The 17,616-nt window shown below is 41.8% G+C and overlaps 1 protein-coding gene across 1 annotated transcript in view; it reads left to right on the top strand.

Annotated features, from left to right (window-relative positions):
* Positions 1–5,308: 5,308 nt before the first annotated feature.
* Lrrc1 (leucine rich repeat containing 1) overlaps positions 5,309–17,616 on the top strand; it is a 123,799-nt gene continuing 111,491 nt past the window's right edge. Inside the window, exon 1 of the mRNA XM_076860078.2 lies at positions 5,309–5,467. Within this exon, the coding sequence (XP_076716193.1) occupies positions 5,309–5,467 (159 nt within the window). The remainder of the gene's footprint in view (positions 5,468–17,616) is intronic.

Genomic DNA, 17,616 nt, shown 5'->3' with positions numbered 1-17,616 from the left:
ATATTAACAAAAAGCAACCACTATCACTAGTAAATAAAACAAAAGTAAATTATAAAATATATTTATTTACTCAAAATATAGGAAAGCAGGAACAGAGGAATGTAAATAAGTTTGTAGAAACAGGAAATAATAAAGTATCAGATTTAAATTTAATCATTTTATAATTACATTAAAATAAATGGGCTAAGTAGTTTAATAAAAAAGCAACGGAAAGAGAATATAACTTCAATTTAAATGGTAATAGGAAATTTGAGAGATTGTAGTAAAGTGACTTTGGTTCTGATTATAAAGATTATTGAATTCTAAACTAACAGTCATAGAATTTTGTAGGCCCTCAGTTTTCTCGAATGGTTTGAATGTAGCCTTTCCTTACAGCAGGGATATACAATCTCTAGAAAATATCTTTAAATTCAAATTTGGGGAAACATGGATTGAGGTCTGAGTGGTTCTCTTCCAAGAGGGCTCTGGTATCCTTATGCAAATTGAGCTCTCTTCCCAATGTCTGGTTTTTGCATAAAATCTAATTTGCTATTTGGTCTATATATAAATAACTCAGAGGGTCACTTGAATGATGCATTATAGGACAAAGAGGTTAGCTTCTTTATAGATCTTCTAGATTAGAGAAAAAGTTATATCCCACTATCATATGACTGTTGTAATTCCCTTTAATAACTACCTTTCTTCTAGTTAGACTAGAAGCTGTCTTGTTTCTTTTTGTCATCCCAGCAAAGTAACCCAGTGCCTGGCAGGTAACAGACACTCAACAAATATTTGCTAACCAGCTACCACAACATGACCCTTAGCCTTAGATGTAATTTACAACTGCCTATTGGATATATTTACCTGTATAGTATTTACCTGAATAGTATTTGCTAATTTTTTAAAAACTAATTTTATCAATTTTTAATTTTATATAATAAAAGGTTTCCACTCTAAGTATGAAATTTTATAAATTTAATAAGTGTATATACCCATGTAACTACTACCCCATCAAGATATTTAATATTCAAAAAGTTCCCTCATGACACTTGCCAAAGATTGAGCCCTTACATTCCCTCCCCAAAGCCAGCTGATGTATCCGTTGATCTAGGTTGGCATTTTATATTCGTTTTCATTTTCTAGAATTTTATATAAATGTCATAATAATACAGTATGTACTTTTTTTGTGTGTCTGGCGTCTTTTGTTCCTCATGGTGTTCTTGAGATTCATCCACATTGTTTCACATCTTAATAGTTTATATTAGAGTTTTATTCCATTGTTTCAATATGTTACATTTTAAATAATATTTACTTATCTATTGAGGACTATTTGGATTTTTTTCCATAGCTTTTGGCTAATGTAAATAAAACTGCTATCAACATTTGTAAACAACTGTTATTTGGACATATGCTTTCATTTTTGTCTGTGGAAATACTTAAGAATAGAATGGCTAGATATTTAGGGTAGGTATATGCTCATATGAAACTTCAAATTATTTTACATAGTGCTTTTATTTTTTATTTATTTTTTTGTATTTTTTTATTGGTTGTTCAAAATATTACAAAGCTCTTGACATATCATATTTCATACATTAGATTCAAGTGGATTATGAACTCCCATTTTTACCCCAAATAGGAAAGGTAGCAGAATACAACAGTTACTAATAGGGCATTATGTAAAAATGTGGATGTGTAACCGATGTGATTCTACATAGTGCTTTTACCACTTAACATTTGCCCCATGATGCATGAATTCCAGTTACTCCATATTTTCAGTAACACTTGGGATTGTCCTTCTTCCCTTCCTTCCTCTCTCCCTCCCTTCTTTCCTTCCTTCCTTCCTTCCTTCCTTCCTAATTTTAGTGGATAAGTGACAGTATCTCACTTTAAAATTCACATGACCAAACCTCAAATTCATATTCTACCCACTCTTACCAGCTACCACTTTGGACTTTTATTTTAAAACAAAATGAATAATATTATGCTAGAAAATATTAGTGACAAAACAACAACAAACCATTAATTGAGCATTTATCACTCTCCTAACTTTAGAGTATAAGCTTCATGATGGTAAGACGTCTTGTTCTTTGCTGTATTTAGCACAGTGCTGGAGGCTTAAAATGTACATTTATTAGCTATCTGTTGATGTGCAGTAAATTATTTGAAATCTTAGCAACTTAAAGCAACAAACATGTATTGTCTTACACTGTTTCTGAGCATTAAGATTGGGGAGCAGCTTAGCTGAGTGGTCCTGGGTCAAGGTTCTTCAGTCAAGCTATCAGCTGGTGCTGTAGTCACTTGAAAGCTTGCTTGGAGCAGAAGGATTGGTTTCCAAGTCCTACTGCCAGGGCTACTTGCAAGAAGCCTTGGTTCCTTGGTAGTTGTTGTCAGTAGTTTTCAATTCCTTTCCAGGTGGAACTCTTTGTTGGGCTGCTCCATGTGGTTGCTAGCTTCCTCAAAATGAGTGAGCAAAGAGAGAAAAAGCTAGAAGTTAGTTACAGAGATCAACCAGGAGGTGGGGATTGTTGAGGACCATCCTGGATGCCAGTTAATATAGTGCGTAATGAATATTTGTTGATTAAACTGATGTGTGTTTGACATTCACCATCTCATTTTATCCTCATAACAATCCCATGGTCCATTTTCCTCAACTGAGTAATGTTGAAACATACATTTACAAATTTAAGCGACCTGTCCAATTCTTCTAAGTTCTTAGGTAGCAGTTAAACCAGAGTTCAAACAACTGTAAAAGTTATGAAAAATGATTCACAGTGAAAAGGAAGAAATCAAATTATTCTAAGAAGACATTGATTTATAATCTTATTTTTCTTTGAATCAAACTCATTTGTATTTGGGGAAAGAAATTAGAAATTGTATCAAGAGGAAAACCCCCAAACACTGCAGGGGAATAGAGTTAATTGGTTCCCTATTTTTGTAGTTTAAAAGGTGTTGGTATCATTCTCTCCTACCATGCTTTTTCCAATTCTTGGCAGATGCCTGGAAACAAAGAAAGTCAAATTCTTCTGCTGACTGCCCAGAGTCAATTCAACAAAAACCTGGCAATTAAATATTGTGCAAATAGCACTGTGGTAGCTTTCAGGATCTACAAAACACGTGATAGAGTATATGCTGTTCAAGAGGTCACAGTCTTTGGGATTTAAGGTGATAAAAACATAATTATAATTAGACAAGAAAGAGTAAGCATCATGGCACATAGGGAATGCTTATTGGGATTTGAGTTTTTAAATTAAACTGGAAGAGGTCAACCTTCTTTAATATTTTAAAAAGCAGTTGGAAAACTTTGCAGAGGTAGTAACTAGTTTTTCTTTCCAGATGTCTGCGTCAGGAATTACAGTTATCCATAAACGGTGGCAGAAAATGGCCTTTATACACTTTTTAGAATGCAAAAATGAAGTAGGTATTGAGTAGGTATAGAGATTCAAAGTCCAGGTAGTCTTACTTGAGAATGTCGGAATCCAAACAGGAGAATCCAAACAGAAGAAGACTGGAATGATAGCTAAAATGACAGTGCCGGGGTAGAAGTAAGTTGAAAAGACTCCTCACTCCCGGTAGAAACAAGCCTTCTAGTAGAGTTTAAATAATTATATGTTCCCTTTGCTACTTCATCAGGAAATCTATCTTGTGCACAATTGGAACTGACTGGAGAGTCTGTGCAGAAATAAGTTTCAGACAAAACTTTGCCCTGGCCATTGAACAAGCTCAGCTTTCAGCCTTCTGCAGAAAGTTAAAACTCCCTGGCTCCAGATTTTAACTGTGGCAGCTTGGGGGCAGGAGTGACTTTGGTAGAGCTAGAGTGGCGTTGTGGCAGAGGCCACAGGTGGAACCTGGATTGTGAATACACTTGAACGGGAAGGTGTAGGATGTAGAGGCTAGGGAGGGTGAAACCTGGGTGGGCCACCGGTTGGGGAGTCAGATAAGACACCTAGAAAACAACCTATGAATGTACTTTGCCTAGGCCTGACCGGCAACCCTTTGTGAAGGAGCAAGTTTGGTTAATCCAGATGGAACTTGTGGTGCAAATAGCTGCAACTATAGAAGAGGGGCAAATCACGGTTCTGGCCATGCTACAAGGGAATGAGTCTGGGCAAGGGGCGAGGTCTTTATTACTAAATAGCCGGCCTCCCAGGCCCTCCCTTGCTGCTCTTTGGGTTGCAATCTACCCTTGGTAAGGAACAGAATGTTGCTGCAGATAGGCTAAAAACCACCTGGCATCCTCGACCTGCCCCTTTTCCAAAGTTCTCCGCTCCTCACCAGCTGGGGTTAGTCGCCAGGGGCTAACATCTGGCGGGGTTGGAACCGGCTCAAAAACGCACCTTTGCCAGCTCGCTCTCTACTTGGGTTCCTGGTCGGGTGCAGCCGCGTCCAGGAGAACCTTGAAGACTCTTAGATTCCTATGTTTTTGTTGGTATGAAGAGGGCAGTTTTCTATGACTATGTAGGAGAACAATGATCACTGAAGATGCGCTCCAAGGTTACAAAGCCTACAGGCGGTGCCCGCGGAACAGAGGGCACAGCGGGGGCCGGGGGCGCAGGGCTTGGCTTGGAGCGTCGGCTCACACTTCTGGGACCACGGCGGTGATCAATTAGCACACAAGTGGCCAAGAAAGAAGTAGCGAAGGCGGTGCAGACACCTCAAAACATCAAATCGCGTAGCTCCTGGCGCCCACAGCGCGCAAGGTACGCTTCGGGGCGGTCCTGCATGACCCCGGAAGAGAAAGTTGTTTTGGGGAAGGGGAGAGAGGAGAACGTGATAAGTAGTACTAAAAATCAAAAGTTGTTCTGCTCCCGTCAGGCCGCCTCTTCTCCGCCTCGTCTTAGCCTCAAGCCCCTTCAGAATCTGGATTCCTCAAAGGGTTCGATGCTCTCCCAGCCAGAGCCTGAGTTGGGGGACGGCGAGCCGTCCGCCTGCAGGTTCCCGACCCTCTCCAGACCCAGGTCTCCAGGAAAACCCGGAGCGGAGCATCCCTCCGGCGGCTGGGAAACGCCCTCGGCGGGCGCCCCGCGGCACGCATGCTCAGAACGCGCGGCGGCAGCGAGTAGGAAGCTTCGCGCGGCAGCAGCAGCGGCGGCAGGAGGGTGGGAGGGGATTAGCCGGCTGGCGGGCGGGGGCGCGAGGACGCGGGAGGAATCCCGCCCTAGGTTCCTTTGAGCGTTTTGGACCACGAAGCCCGGCGCTAGGAGCGAGTGAGCCTGGGGCCAACTACGAGCGCGGAACCTGCAGCGGGCGGCGCGGAGCGGGGGCCCCCGGGCAGAGCCGGCTCAGAGCCCGGGGCTCCGCGGCTCGGGACCCGGCTCCGGCGGGGGCGGCGATGTTCCACTGCATCCCCCTTTGGCGGTGCAACCGTCATGTGGAGACCATCGACAAGCGCCACTGCTCTCTGGTCTACGTCCCTGAGGAAATCTACCGCTATGCTCGTAGCCTGGAAGAGCTTCTGCTGGACGCTAACCAGCTCCGCGAGCTGCCCGAGGTGAGTGGCCGGCCTTACCTGCTCCCTGGTCTCCGAGAAGCGTGCCCAGCCCTTCCCCACTCCTCTTTTCCTCTCTCCCCTGTCTTTCCCACCTTTTAGATCCCGGCCGGCCGGCAGGTCCAGCCGGAAACACTTCTTCCTGCATTCACCTGCTTCTTTCTTCCCTTGCTTCTCTAACTCCATCCTTCCCCAGTAAAAGTTCTTTTACATTTTATACAAAGGTACTTGATTTCTTCCGAGTAGTTACTAGAGCCTGTACGATTGGAGAAACGTTCTGGGCTGGTAAGTCGCTTAGTTGCACGTCTAGGTACTAACACCAGGTACTTGTGCCCGGGCAGGTGAAGAGCCAGGTGGCTCGGAATGTTCCCAGCTGGAGGCAACCGAGCGCCGAATCCCGCCCCCGGGGGACGTTCCCCTCACTTTGTTTCCCCATCCGGGGCTCATCTCTTCTTTCGCCAAGCAGGTCTCTGAATACCTTGGGACCTGGGCAGCGCGCGAGTGAACCGCACTATCTCGCTCTATCTTGGCTTCTTAGCAGGAATGTGCTCCAGGCCTTATCGCGGATGGGCTGTGCTCTGAAGAGCTGTAGCTTGGCCAGTTTGCTGTGGCCCTGGCAGCGCAGCGAGGTAGGGGGCCGCAGGAAAGACGGGTCTGGGGACAGGTGCCCAGATACCCAGATGCCAGCCACTTGGGCCTTGCCTGCATGGACCTGTTGCGTGTTAGGCGCTGCGGTGAACGTCGTCAGAGACTCCGCGGGTGGATCAGCCTGGCAGCTGTCTTTCCCAGAGCAACTGCATTCAGCCTGCTTATTTCTGACCTTTCAGTAATGTGTTAACCTCTTCAGAGTTGTTTACGTAAATTAATCACTCCTTCGCGGCCGAACTTTCAAGGCATATGCAGATTTTTTTTTCTTTTTCTTTATTGAAGGGTTCAGGGAACTGCAAACTGTTAGTCCTAGGGTTTGCCTGGGGAATTCAGCTTGAGGAACTTCTAAGGAGGAAGATATCCCCAATTCAGGTGTGTGCAGGAAGTCGTAGTGTGCCAATCCAAAGGTGTGCAGGAAGTAGGGAGACTGCTGGGAGGCGGGGAGAGGACCTGGAGGCCTCAGCGTCGAAACTCAAGTTATCTTGCTTGGTCTTTTGGTTAAACACAAACCGCGTCATTGTTACAGAAACCCTGGTAAATGTTCTGGCTCATTAAAATGACCTGATATGTTCTCCAGCGCTGACAGTGTTTTCCAAAATCAGAACGGTGTTTTTCTCAGCATTTCATGCGTTGTTATTCTTCTTGGATGAACTTTCCTTGGTTCGTGTGGGATTGATTGGATGGTTTGCTCTGTGTAATCACAGAGATTATCCTCACCAGGATCTTTGCAAAGCCCCCAGGCTTTATTTAGCTTAGAAGCAGAAAAGCCATCCAGTTCTCTCAGGCATTTATTGTTTTGCAGGCATTTTCAAATACATGGTTTTGTCTGGATTTTAGCTTTCTTAAACGTGACTGAAGCTACACACTCACTGCTTTAAATTATATAATTTTAGGCATTGAAATGTGGAATATGTAATGTAATACATTTCTAGGACTTCAGAATTAAGTTATTAAAGATTGAGTGAAAAGTTAGTCCACTAGAAACCTTGCAGTCCTTGCCCTTCTTGGTGGTTGCTTTCTGTCGTAGAACGGGAAGATTTCTTTTGAATGAGTTGCCTTTTTATTCCCTTGTGCCGAATTTGTAGGTTTTCCTGTAATGTTGGAGAATTTAGCTTGGCATGGAAATTATAGCTTTTGGAAATGTCAGGTATTTCTACTGATTGTAGAAATGGAAACTCAGAAGCTCAAAATAAAGTTTAATGGCACTCTGTAAATATAGTAAATATTTCAAAGGCTAGAGGTGGTCTTGCTTATTGGTAATTATTGCTCTTAAAGCTCCAAAGTTAGTAAGTTTTGAGGTCATGTAAGATCTACTTCTCCCTGACTTATTTCACCATAGGTACTTGGATGTGTACTTACAAGAAATGAACAGCCACCTTGAAAGCAGATATTTGTTCTATTCACAGTCTTTTCTTCCATTGCTTCACCTCTGAGATCTGTATAACTCATGGCTTCTGCTCACTGTTGCTTCTGCTCTCTACTTGAAACTCCTGTCTCCTCAACTTGCCACACGGTTGCTCTTTTGCTGATAAACCTCAAAGATCCTTGTGTGGCAGCCTTACCAGTTGTGTATTCCTCTCTATGTAATTTGGAAACACAGCCAAAGGGGAAGCCTGCACCCCCTACCCTGACAACAGGTTTCAAGATAATGACAGATACCTTCTCTCCACTAAAAGGCCTGCAGCCTCTCATTTGCTTCAACATCTTCATTTTACAAATTGAGACTCAGAATTGAAGTGACTTTCTCAGAGCTATCCAGCTGGTTAGGTGCATTCTCTGCCCTCATTCATTCAGGTGTGTACCAACTACAGCCGCTTTGGGCACCTAGGAGGAATCTACCCTGTTCTGTTTCTCACACGTATCAAATTTTCAATTTTTCAGTGCCCCCTCATTAAAACTTGGTCTTGTCAAAAAAACATTTATTAAGGATGATTCGCTAGTTATTGGGAATATAGAGCTTAAAGGAGCTGTGATTCCTATGTGTTGTTCACAGCTTTGTGGTAAGGCAGATTACTTCAGTTCCAGATGTGATGAGTGTGGGGTGGGGAGGGCACCAGAGTTAATTACACCACACTCAGCAGATGTGATGGTCACTCACCTAAGGCCCAGCTCATCTGTACCAGAGGATGCCTCAGAAGCTGTGTTCTTAGCTTGCCACCTGTTATTTCACCGTCCTTTCCCATCCATCTGCTGTTCCCCTCCTCTCTACTCCCTGCTGTGGAATCCTTTTGAGATCTGTTCTAACAGAGATGATGTCACTTTAACCTCTTTGAAGTGCCTGCATGATTTTGCTCACCCTTTTGGCACCTAGTAGGTCTTAATCAATAAGCAGTTATATATTTCTTGAGTAACTGTTCCTGGGTCTTGTAGAAATCTTCCTCTTCTGCTTCTTTCCCTTGCATTAAGCATATCTCTACTCCAGCATCTATCCTTTTCTTATATAGTCAGAGTGTTCAAGGTGGAAGTGACTTCCATGTGAAGGCCATCCATGTGGGGAAGTTGTTTTGTTTGGCTTGTGCTATGGGATCTTGGCTTCCTCTGTGTGTCCCCACATTTCAGATGCCATTGTTTTTTCCTCGGTGTGCATCATTTCTCAAATATCTCCAAATATGTGTGCCTTACTGTGATCTCTTTAGCACCATTACAGTGCTTAGTATAGTAGGCAGCAAATACTTTGAGTGAATGTATTCAAGACTTCCCAGCTTTAAAAATTGAGTTTCGTTTGTTACCCCCCTTAGTGTTCCGTTGATCTTTTGTAGATTGTCAGATAACATTATCTCATATATCTGCTCCCTGTAGTCATTCTTTCTCATATCTTGCTTTATTTTTTCCTTGTTCTTGGGCACTTATCATTACCTAAGTTCATACTACGTAGTTAGTTATTTACTGGTTGCTTGTCTGTCTCCCCAAGTAGAACACAAGCCTTGAAAGGCAGGGATGCTCATTGCTGAACCCAGGGAAGTACCTGGTGCGTTGTGAACTCAAATCCTTGTGGCATGATGAGACCTCACATGTTGTTATCAGTAGGATGCCCATGTTTCTTAAGCCATGATAATTCCCTTTCTTTTGGTCTGACTTGGTCAGTTGAAACTAATAATGACAAAAATCTTTTTCAGAACCTGGGAGCCTTTGTTGAGTCTTTTTTCATCCCCTGTTCTGTGCAGGACACCTTTGGCAGCCTTTGAAATAATTTTTATGCACTGTTAACATATTCTTCTATGAATGTGATTTCAAGTGCAACATCTCCAGCTGAAATCTGTTAAGGGGATACCCATCCCCACTTGGAAGAAGTTCCTTTTGTCTTAACCCAGCTATGTTTCAGTTTAGATCTTATCTTCAGAACTGGCATCTCTTCTGAGCAGTTCCATGTCTGAGGGGTGGGACAGCCATTCTTTCTGTCTCAAAAGTCCATGGATTTATTTTTGATCCTTCTTTCTGTTCATCCATTCTGTCAACAAGACCTATTGTTTCTTCCTTCAAAATGCAGTCTTTCTTCTCCTACCTGGTTGGTTTCCCCTGGATTTGTATTGTCCATTGCTGGTCACCTTTGGCCAAGGCTCTTTAGGATTTGTCTTGAAGAGTAGAGAACACAGGTGTTGGATTCAGATAGTTGAGGACAGTATTCCATCTCTTGTGTATTGTCGTCCAGTTCTGGTTTCTTCAGGTGTAAGTAGTACTTACCCTATAGTGTTATTCTGAAAATTAAAAAGATCATGTGTATATACCACTTAAAATAGCAACACAGTTTGATGTAACATGTCTAAAATCTTCCTGAATACTGTGGCAAGAACATTTTATTACAAAACAGTGTTTCTTAAACTGAAATTTAAAAATATTTTCCTGGGTGTTTAAAGTGTTTTCAAATTAGAATTAAGTTTTTATGTTCTCTTTAATAATATTTTTTTAAAAAATCACCAATTCTGTAGCATGTATATTGAGCTTATGAATGATTAGTGCCATATGATTTTGTTGCTTATGCTTCATTGAACACTCCTTTAATTGTAGTTAATGAGGGAACAACAGATAAGGGCATTTTACAGAAAAGATGTGTTAGGGTCAGACGATGATTAGAAGTTCAGTGAGCAAAGATATCATGGCACTTTGTTAGAAAAAAGTGTTGGGGAGCCAGAGGAGTCAGGGTCCGTGGTGGTGTAGATGCTCAGAACGTGAATGTAAGAAGCCCGTGTCTTGTGAGCATGGTGTGGAATACACTGTGAGCAGCCCTGCAGTGTCTGCAAAATCACATCATTGTGATGTCAGAGTCTTATTGGCTTTTATCAGATTTTGAAAATTGTTTAACTTTATAGTTTTATAAAAATTAAAGCACAGGGAGACATATCTCCCAGTTTTATGTTTGGGCTTACTTAAATAGCATAATAAAAACAATGAGTCAATTATTTTTAAAAAGTCAATTTTTAAGAACAATAAAGATACGCAAGTCATTGCTTAGGAGAAAAGGGATCCAAAGGGATTTTTCTCTTTATAGTGCTTGCTGATCCACAGATTTCCAGGTTAGGGAAATAGTTTCATTTTCAGATATCCTGTTATTACCACCTAGTGTAGTAATTGCTTTTTGATTGCTTTCTGTGTTGGTCTAACCCTCTCATTCTTCCCCGATACCTCTTTTCACTCTCTACACTTAGAGATGAGAAAACTAAGGTAGAGAAGTTATAATTTGTTCCAGGTTAGTGGAGATTAGAGTCTCTTTGATCATGAAACATTTACTGGGTATCTGTGACATAATTATAATAGGCACCACCTATGGAGATTTTACTGAGTTCCACACAGTGTATTAAGTGCTTTACATAAACCATTTCTCTTAAACTTCATAACAACCCATTCTAGCCATTATAGTTTCAAATGAAACTGAGATTTAAGTAATTTATTTAAGAGACTTGGGTCAAGGTTACTCCCTCTGCGTGTATGCATTCATCTCTATGCTGTACTGCACACCTGGGAGCCCACTTGGAAGTGAGGAGGCTTACAAAATTAGCTCTCTCAGGAGGAACCCTCTGCTGAAGCTGACAGTTTGGAGGAGTTTCACTTTCTCTGGGGAGATCAGAGAAGACTTTATTGGTGGTCAAATTCAAATTACACTGGAAAGAGAGAAAAGTAGTGTTGTCTAAACTGATCATTTCCAGGTACAGTGACTGAGTGGTGTCTGAGTGGAGGGAGCAAACTAGAGAACAGCCTGGAGCCAGAGTAGGAAGGGGACCTTGTTGATTTTGTTGAGGAGGTGAGCTCTGTCCTGAAGGTAGGGGAGGCTCATGCAAGATATTTAAACAGAGGTGCAATACAGCTTTATTTTTGTTCAGAAACACAATTCTGGGGCAGAGAAGAGGATAGTGTTGGGAGACCAGTCTGGAGAATTTGTAGGTGTCCAGGCTAGAGGATAGGATGGAGTACCTATGGGAGGAGTCGTCTGGGGTGATGACTAATCAGAGGTTTCTCTACTGAGAACCGCTGCACTCCATCTAGTTCCTTCTGGGCTGACCCACTGAGGTGCTTCATTGATATTTGTAGGACACCAAGTATAAGGCATTCTTCCCCTTTTGTAGGCATGTTTCCTTGGTTGTGGAATGTCTCTGCATTCTGTTAAAACATGGCAAGCTTTGTATGTAGGCATTGGCTTGGGGGAAAAATAGATAGCCTGATGCATAATGGGTGGGAAGAGCCTGTTTATTTTTGGTTTTGTTCAGATAAATGTGGTCACCAAGTTTATTAAACTGTACCCAGAGTGACATTTGGGTTCTATTTTTCTGAGTAATATGAATGCATTCTTGTGTGTGTACTATGTCATGAACTTTAGTTTCACCATTCTCTGCTAATGCTTTAAAAGACTGGCACTTGGAGAATATTTATTATTCTAGAGTACTTTGAAAGTAAACTCATTGCTAGAATTTTCATCTGTAAAAAAGTAGCCCAAATCTTTGAGAAAGAGTATCACTATTTGCATAATAACACTTTTTTAGTATTAACAAATATTGAATCATATTTTCAGTGTGGTAAAAGAGCAAAATGAGCCTGTACCACTGTCTTCACTCCTCCCTGTCCAGGGGCTTCCAGTGGGAAGGGAGCATCTTAACCTAATCTTAACCCCAGTCTTCTAGAGCATTATCTTCTCAGCCAGAATCTGCAGTCTCTGTTGTAAGTAGGTACTTGCGATTTCCTTAAAAATGGACCCTTTACCATAGACTTGAAATTTTAGGGATAAGACATCACTGATATTTATACAAGAATATGAGAAATAGCAGCATGAACATTTCTTTGCAGTAATGATGACTCTTACCCATGGTCTTGCTGTGCCGTGGAACTCTGTCGCATTCTTTTGGATGAAGATCCAGTGAGTGCTTCAGGCTTCTCACTGTGTTCATGGCAGGCAGGGTAAGTTTGCCTATTTTAGAACATCACATGGAATGCAGGGCTAGAAATGTTTGTCCTCTGCTTCATAAGATAGTTATGAAGGGTGATGAGATCATGAGCCGGGTCTTGATAAATGCATAGAAGAAACTTCTGGATGTCCATTAACTTTCTCTTAGGTGTTATTTAGTGGACAGGAATGGTAATTACTGTTGCATGTGGTGTTTTAGAAGATCTAATGGTTTATGTGTAAAATATCTTGGACTCCTAGAAATAAGATGATTTTTGAAAAAACCTTTCCCTTATTATTTTTGAAGAGTTTACTTATCTAGACTATAACTTCTTGATTCCAGAGAATTTGACTCAGTTGGAAGGAATTATGCTATTTTTGTTTTCCAGAACCCCAAGGAATGGATTTGTCTTGTGTGGGTGGAGGAGGTGTTACACCTAATGACAGGGTATGCTTGACTGATTGCTTGAGTGGTTGGATGAAGAGGACTCTGCCTACCCTGACCACTGCAGTCACCTTTCTTTCCACAGTCCACACCCAGTTCCTGGGGAAAGATAACCCAGAGAAGCTGTCAGCTGACATGTGGTGGGAGCTAAGAGCTCCAGTCAGATGAGCAGTTGTGAGAACCAGAAAGTGGCTTCCAAACCTCTCAGGATGTGACTGGGCTCTGGCTGTTTGACTTGACTTGGAAGATGCTGAATAAATACCTTTGAGGTTCATGCTATTAGTGCAGCTGGCCTGACCTTGGGCTTTGGTGTCACCTTGGTTTTATCTGATTATGGAAGTAATATGTTTCAGCTGCTTCAAAGAATTAGACAAAAAGAAGGAATTCCGTGATTCCCTTGAAGTGATATCAGCCACGAACAGTTTTATTTTATTTAAAAATTATTTTTCATTGATAAACGTATAAATTTGAAGGTATGGTGTGATATTTTGATATATGTATACATGGGGGAATGGTGAAATCTGGCTAATTAGCCTAGCCATTAGCTCACATATTTATCATTTTTTTAAATGGCGAAAAATTTAAAATATACTCTTTTTAAATAATGTGTTGTAATGTATTATTTTCTCTTTGTTCATTACCATATATTTATTGTTAAGACAGAAGAGGACTCCCACTATATAAATTGCTTTGTTGCTTACTCTTTTTACTTAACACAGCATCTTGGATATCTTCCACATCTGTAAGTGTAGGTACTGTTGCTGGTGCTGGAGTATTCCATTGTATTGCACACGTCATCATTTAACTTTTCTACTGCTAGATATTTAAATTGTTTCTCATTCTTTGTGGTGATAAGCCATGCTGGATTAAATGTTCTGGTACATATTACTTTGTACACCTGTGCAAATATTTCTTTAAAATATATTTCAAGAAGCATAGTTGTTGGATAAAATGGTATGCATTTTACAAATCCCAATAGATTTTGTAAGAGTATAAAATATGTATGTATAAAATATGTATAAATACATACAATATATTGTATGATATATTAATTTTATTGTAAATACATGTATGATACAATATAATGTATATGTCTGTCTGTATCTGTATCTATATAGATACTAAGCATAGTGGAGTGGAGGCTTAGAGATTGTAGAGATCTAGCCACCTGACAGCTAAGGAAACCAAAGAGGTCAAATGATATGTCAAGGAGAATGAAGATATGGGCTGAACATCCCTGACTCCTCATTCCAAGTCCTATGATCTTGTGGGCACTGGAAAATAAACCTATGGGCTGGCTCTGTATCTCTGCTCCCTTTATCCTTAACTGCAGTTGTTTTTCACTGGTCTGGAAAAGTCCTTGGATAGGCTTTGGTCTTGATCAGATATTTGTATCAGGTCCTTAGAATACTGACATCCATTTCTTGTCTTCAAGTACTCTGCAGTCTATAGTCAGGGAGAGAAGTCTAGAATGATCACGTAGCTAAGTGCCAAGAGTTTCTTGGAGAAGCTTTTTGTATTAAGGTGTAGGGAACTGGGATTCCACCTTTTACTGCATCTGGGCTTGGAGGAGCTGGCAGTGGGGAAGGCTTTGCAGACAGTCATCTTTATCCAGGTGACACAGAGGTGTGTGTTATGGAGCATACACTGCTACTCTAGCTTGATTTGGTTGTTTCTGGAGCAGGAAGGCAGTGACATGTAGGATGTTTAGGAACACAAAGCTTGGGTGTTAAGTTGGTGTGATGGCTGTCTGGGGAAGTCCCTCCCTCTGTCTTTTCTACTGAAGTCTCTGCTCCGGCCTGCATTTCTTACTTTAAAAGAAAATGTCCTCTAAGTTGTGTCAACTTGGATAAGTATATGATTTTACTGTTTCTGAGTTTGCTCATCTGTAAAAAGAAGGTAATGATAACCTTGTGACGTTGTATGAAGACTGTTAATATGTGTGCAGCACTTAGTATAGTGTTTGGCAGATGGGAAGTATGCAGTGCAGTCTGATCGTTATTGGTATCAACTGTGTTCCAGGTCCAAACTTCTTTATTCTTACCTCCTTTAAGCCTGCTCTCGGTACTTGGTCAGTGATCTTGCTAAGGCATGTGATGAGTGCTGCAGTGTCTTACCACACCTGCAGGATCTAATCTGCCTACATTCTTGTGCTCTGCCTCCCCTTTCCATCCCTTTCCAACTGAAACCTTGTGTTTCAGAGGCAGTTAGTTGCCCTTAGATGCAATACATTGTTTCATACTTCTGAGCTTCATTTTCATGATTGCTTTTATGGTGATGTGCCTTTCCCTCTTTTGCTGGCTCCCTGTTCCCCATCCCATTGGAGGGAGCTCAGGAAAGAAACATTCCTCCAGGAAGCTTTCCTGTCCCTCCTCTGAAGTCTCTGGGGATACCACTGACATCTCTCTTGACTATAATTTTATAATTTCTGTCCTCCATCAGAGTGAGCTCCTTAAAGCTGTATAACTTTTCTTTTTTTGCTGCTGCTTAAAAGGGTGGTTAATGCAAAGCAGACATGGGATACATATTTGAATAGCATTCATGGGGAAATTTTTGGCCCTTTTGGGGAATGGATTTAGAAATGGGTTCAGACCACATCTGTAAGTGACAGATTGGAGATTATGCCATGAAGCACTGGGCTCCCTGCAGTCCTCGCATGTCTGGGTACATCGTGACAAACTGAAAGCACTGGTCTGGAACCCTTGTCTCGCCCACCTTGCTTATCTGAATGATAAAGGGAGGGTGTGAGTGATGTCCAGGCTCCTTTTAAGTTCTGGCCTTTTTGGATGCTAACTTCATGCCTTGCTGCCCCAGGGAGAACCTTAGGAGAGTGGTGCTGCCATCATGCATGTACTCTCCGAGGTTGCCTTGTGAGGTTTAGTAAAACCACAAGTCTAGGCTTAATCATTATAATCAAGGATTTGATAATAAGGCAAAGCTGTTCCAAACACTTACTCTCCTGTGGTCAGTTGTTGATTCCCAGAACCAATTAAGGAAAAAAGATCAGCAGATTTTTCTTGGTTAACATATACACATGTGCACACATGCCAACCATTTTTGAACCCTGAATGTTTTCCTTCTCTATCAGTTGCATTTTCCCAGCTTTTAAAAGTGAGGTAAAATGGGCAATTTAGCTGGGATTTTTTTGTGTCCTTATTATGTAAACTCCAGCAATTTAAAGATGGTTGTTTGAAACTTCCCTTTTGAATTGATTTGATACCTGAGAGACTGTATTTTGGGGAATGTAGTTTGGGGATTGACCATTAAGAATGTGTATGGATCAGCACAGACTGAGGTGGCTTCGCAGGGAGTATGCTAGGATCAGAGTCTTTACCTGTCTGCTTTCCTGCTGCATGGCTGGCTTCTCTGATGGGGTGTTGGTGTCTGGCTTCAGAGGCTGCTGGTTTAGGAATGGGGACTAGGGGAGTATCTCTGCTATATCTGAAAGGCCCTCCTTTCCCTTTTCATCCACTGATCATGTGCTGGCTCTGCTTCAGGCATTGCTCTGTTTAGCACGGCGATAGCATCTCTCTGTTCTTATGGGGTGTTCATCTAGGTAGGGGAGATAGCCAGTAACCTGATAAGCAAGAACAAATTTCAGGTTGTGGCAAAAGCTGTGAAGAAAACAAAACAGGGATAGGTAGTTGAGAATGATGCAGGAGGAGGCTTGTATTTAAGTTGGAGAAGGTCTCTCTAAGGAGGTGACATCCTTCCTGAGGAGAGTGAGGCAGCTGCAGGAATGCGGCAGAGGTTCTGACAGAGGTTGGGAATGAGGTTGGCGAGTTTCTGGGTAGAAAAAGGCCAGTGTGGCTGGAATACTTGGTGGTCAGCAGAATTGAGGTGAAGAAATCTATGGGGCTTGGAGACCCTGGTAAGGCTATTGGATGGGTCTTCATCAGTGGAAGTATGGCACATCCTAAATTCATAAGATATGTCATTTAAATGAAAGCGTTTACTTGTCTTGCTGGTTAGAGATTAGACTGGGGACAAATGGAAGAAGCAAGGAGACCAAGAGAGGAGTCTTTTATAGACAGGTCCCAGAGAGGTGCAGTGGTGACTTGGAGTTAGGCAGTAAGTCATGAGTTGCATCTTGGAAGGACAATGGATAATACCTTCAGGGTGCAGATGTTAGGTTTTATCAACCGGGAAATTGCAGGACAATTTACTGAATTAGGGAAGCCTGGAAAGGGAATACAATTGTATAGAAACTGATCTGTATTTGGGTTGAGTCATGGTGGAAGTTTTAACCAGAACTAGAATTGAGGAGAGGAGGCCTGGGTAACAAGAATGATAATGAGATGCCAACAGTATTTGCGTAGTATGCTTCGATCTGTTCTAACCTCTCCCTAGGATGAATGCATTCAATCTTTACAACCAGTGTTCCCTCATTTTACACAAATCGCTTTGTCTTATAGATGAGGACGCTGGAACACAAGAGATGACAAATAACTTGCAAAGCTGGGATTTTAAGTGATGTCCTCTGGCTCAGGAGCCAGTGCTCCTAACTGCTCTTCCTGTGTTGAGGTCAAACACAGGGAGACAGTTTTGTCCACACCAAAAGTCCCCGGATGAGCCAGGAGTTGCATTTATTCTTTAAAGCCTAACAGAGACGCATTCATGATGCCTGGGTTACTGTTGCATCATTAAGAAAAAGAGCACTGAGCTGAAAGATCATTTTAAGAACCAGGT

Source organism: Callospermophilus lateralis, chromosome 6, assembly GCF_048772815.1.
Source record: "Callospermophilus lateralis isolate mCalLat2 chromosome 6, mCalLat2.hap1, whole genome shotgun sequence".
NCBI lineage: Eukaryota > Metazoa > Chordata > Mammalia > Rodentia > Sciuridae > Callospermophilus > Callospermophilus lateralis.
Note: the sequence above shows the minus strand (reverse complement) of the source record. Positions and strands in the feature narration are given on the sequence as shown.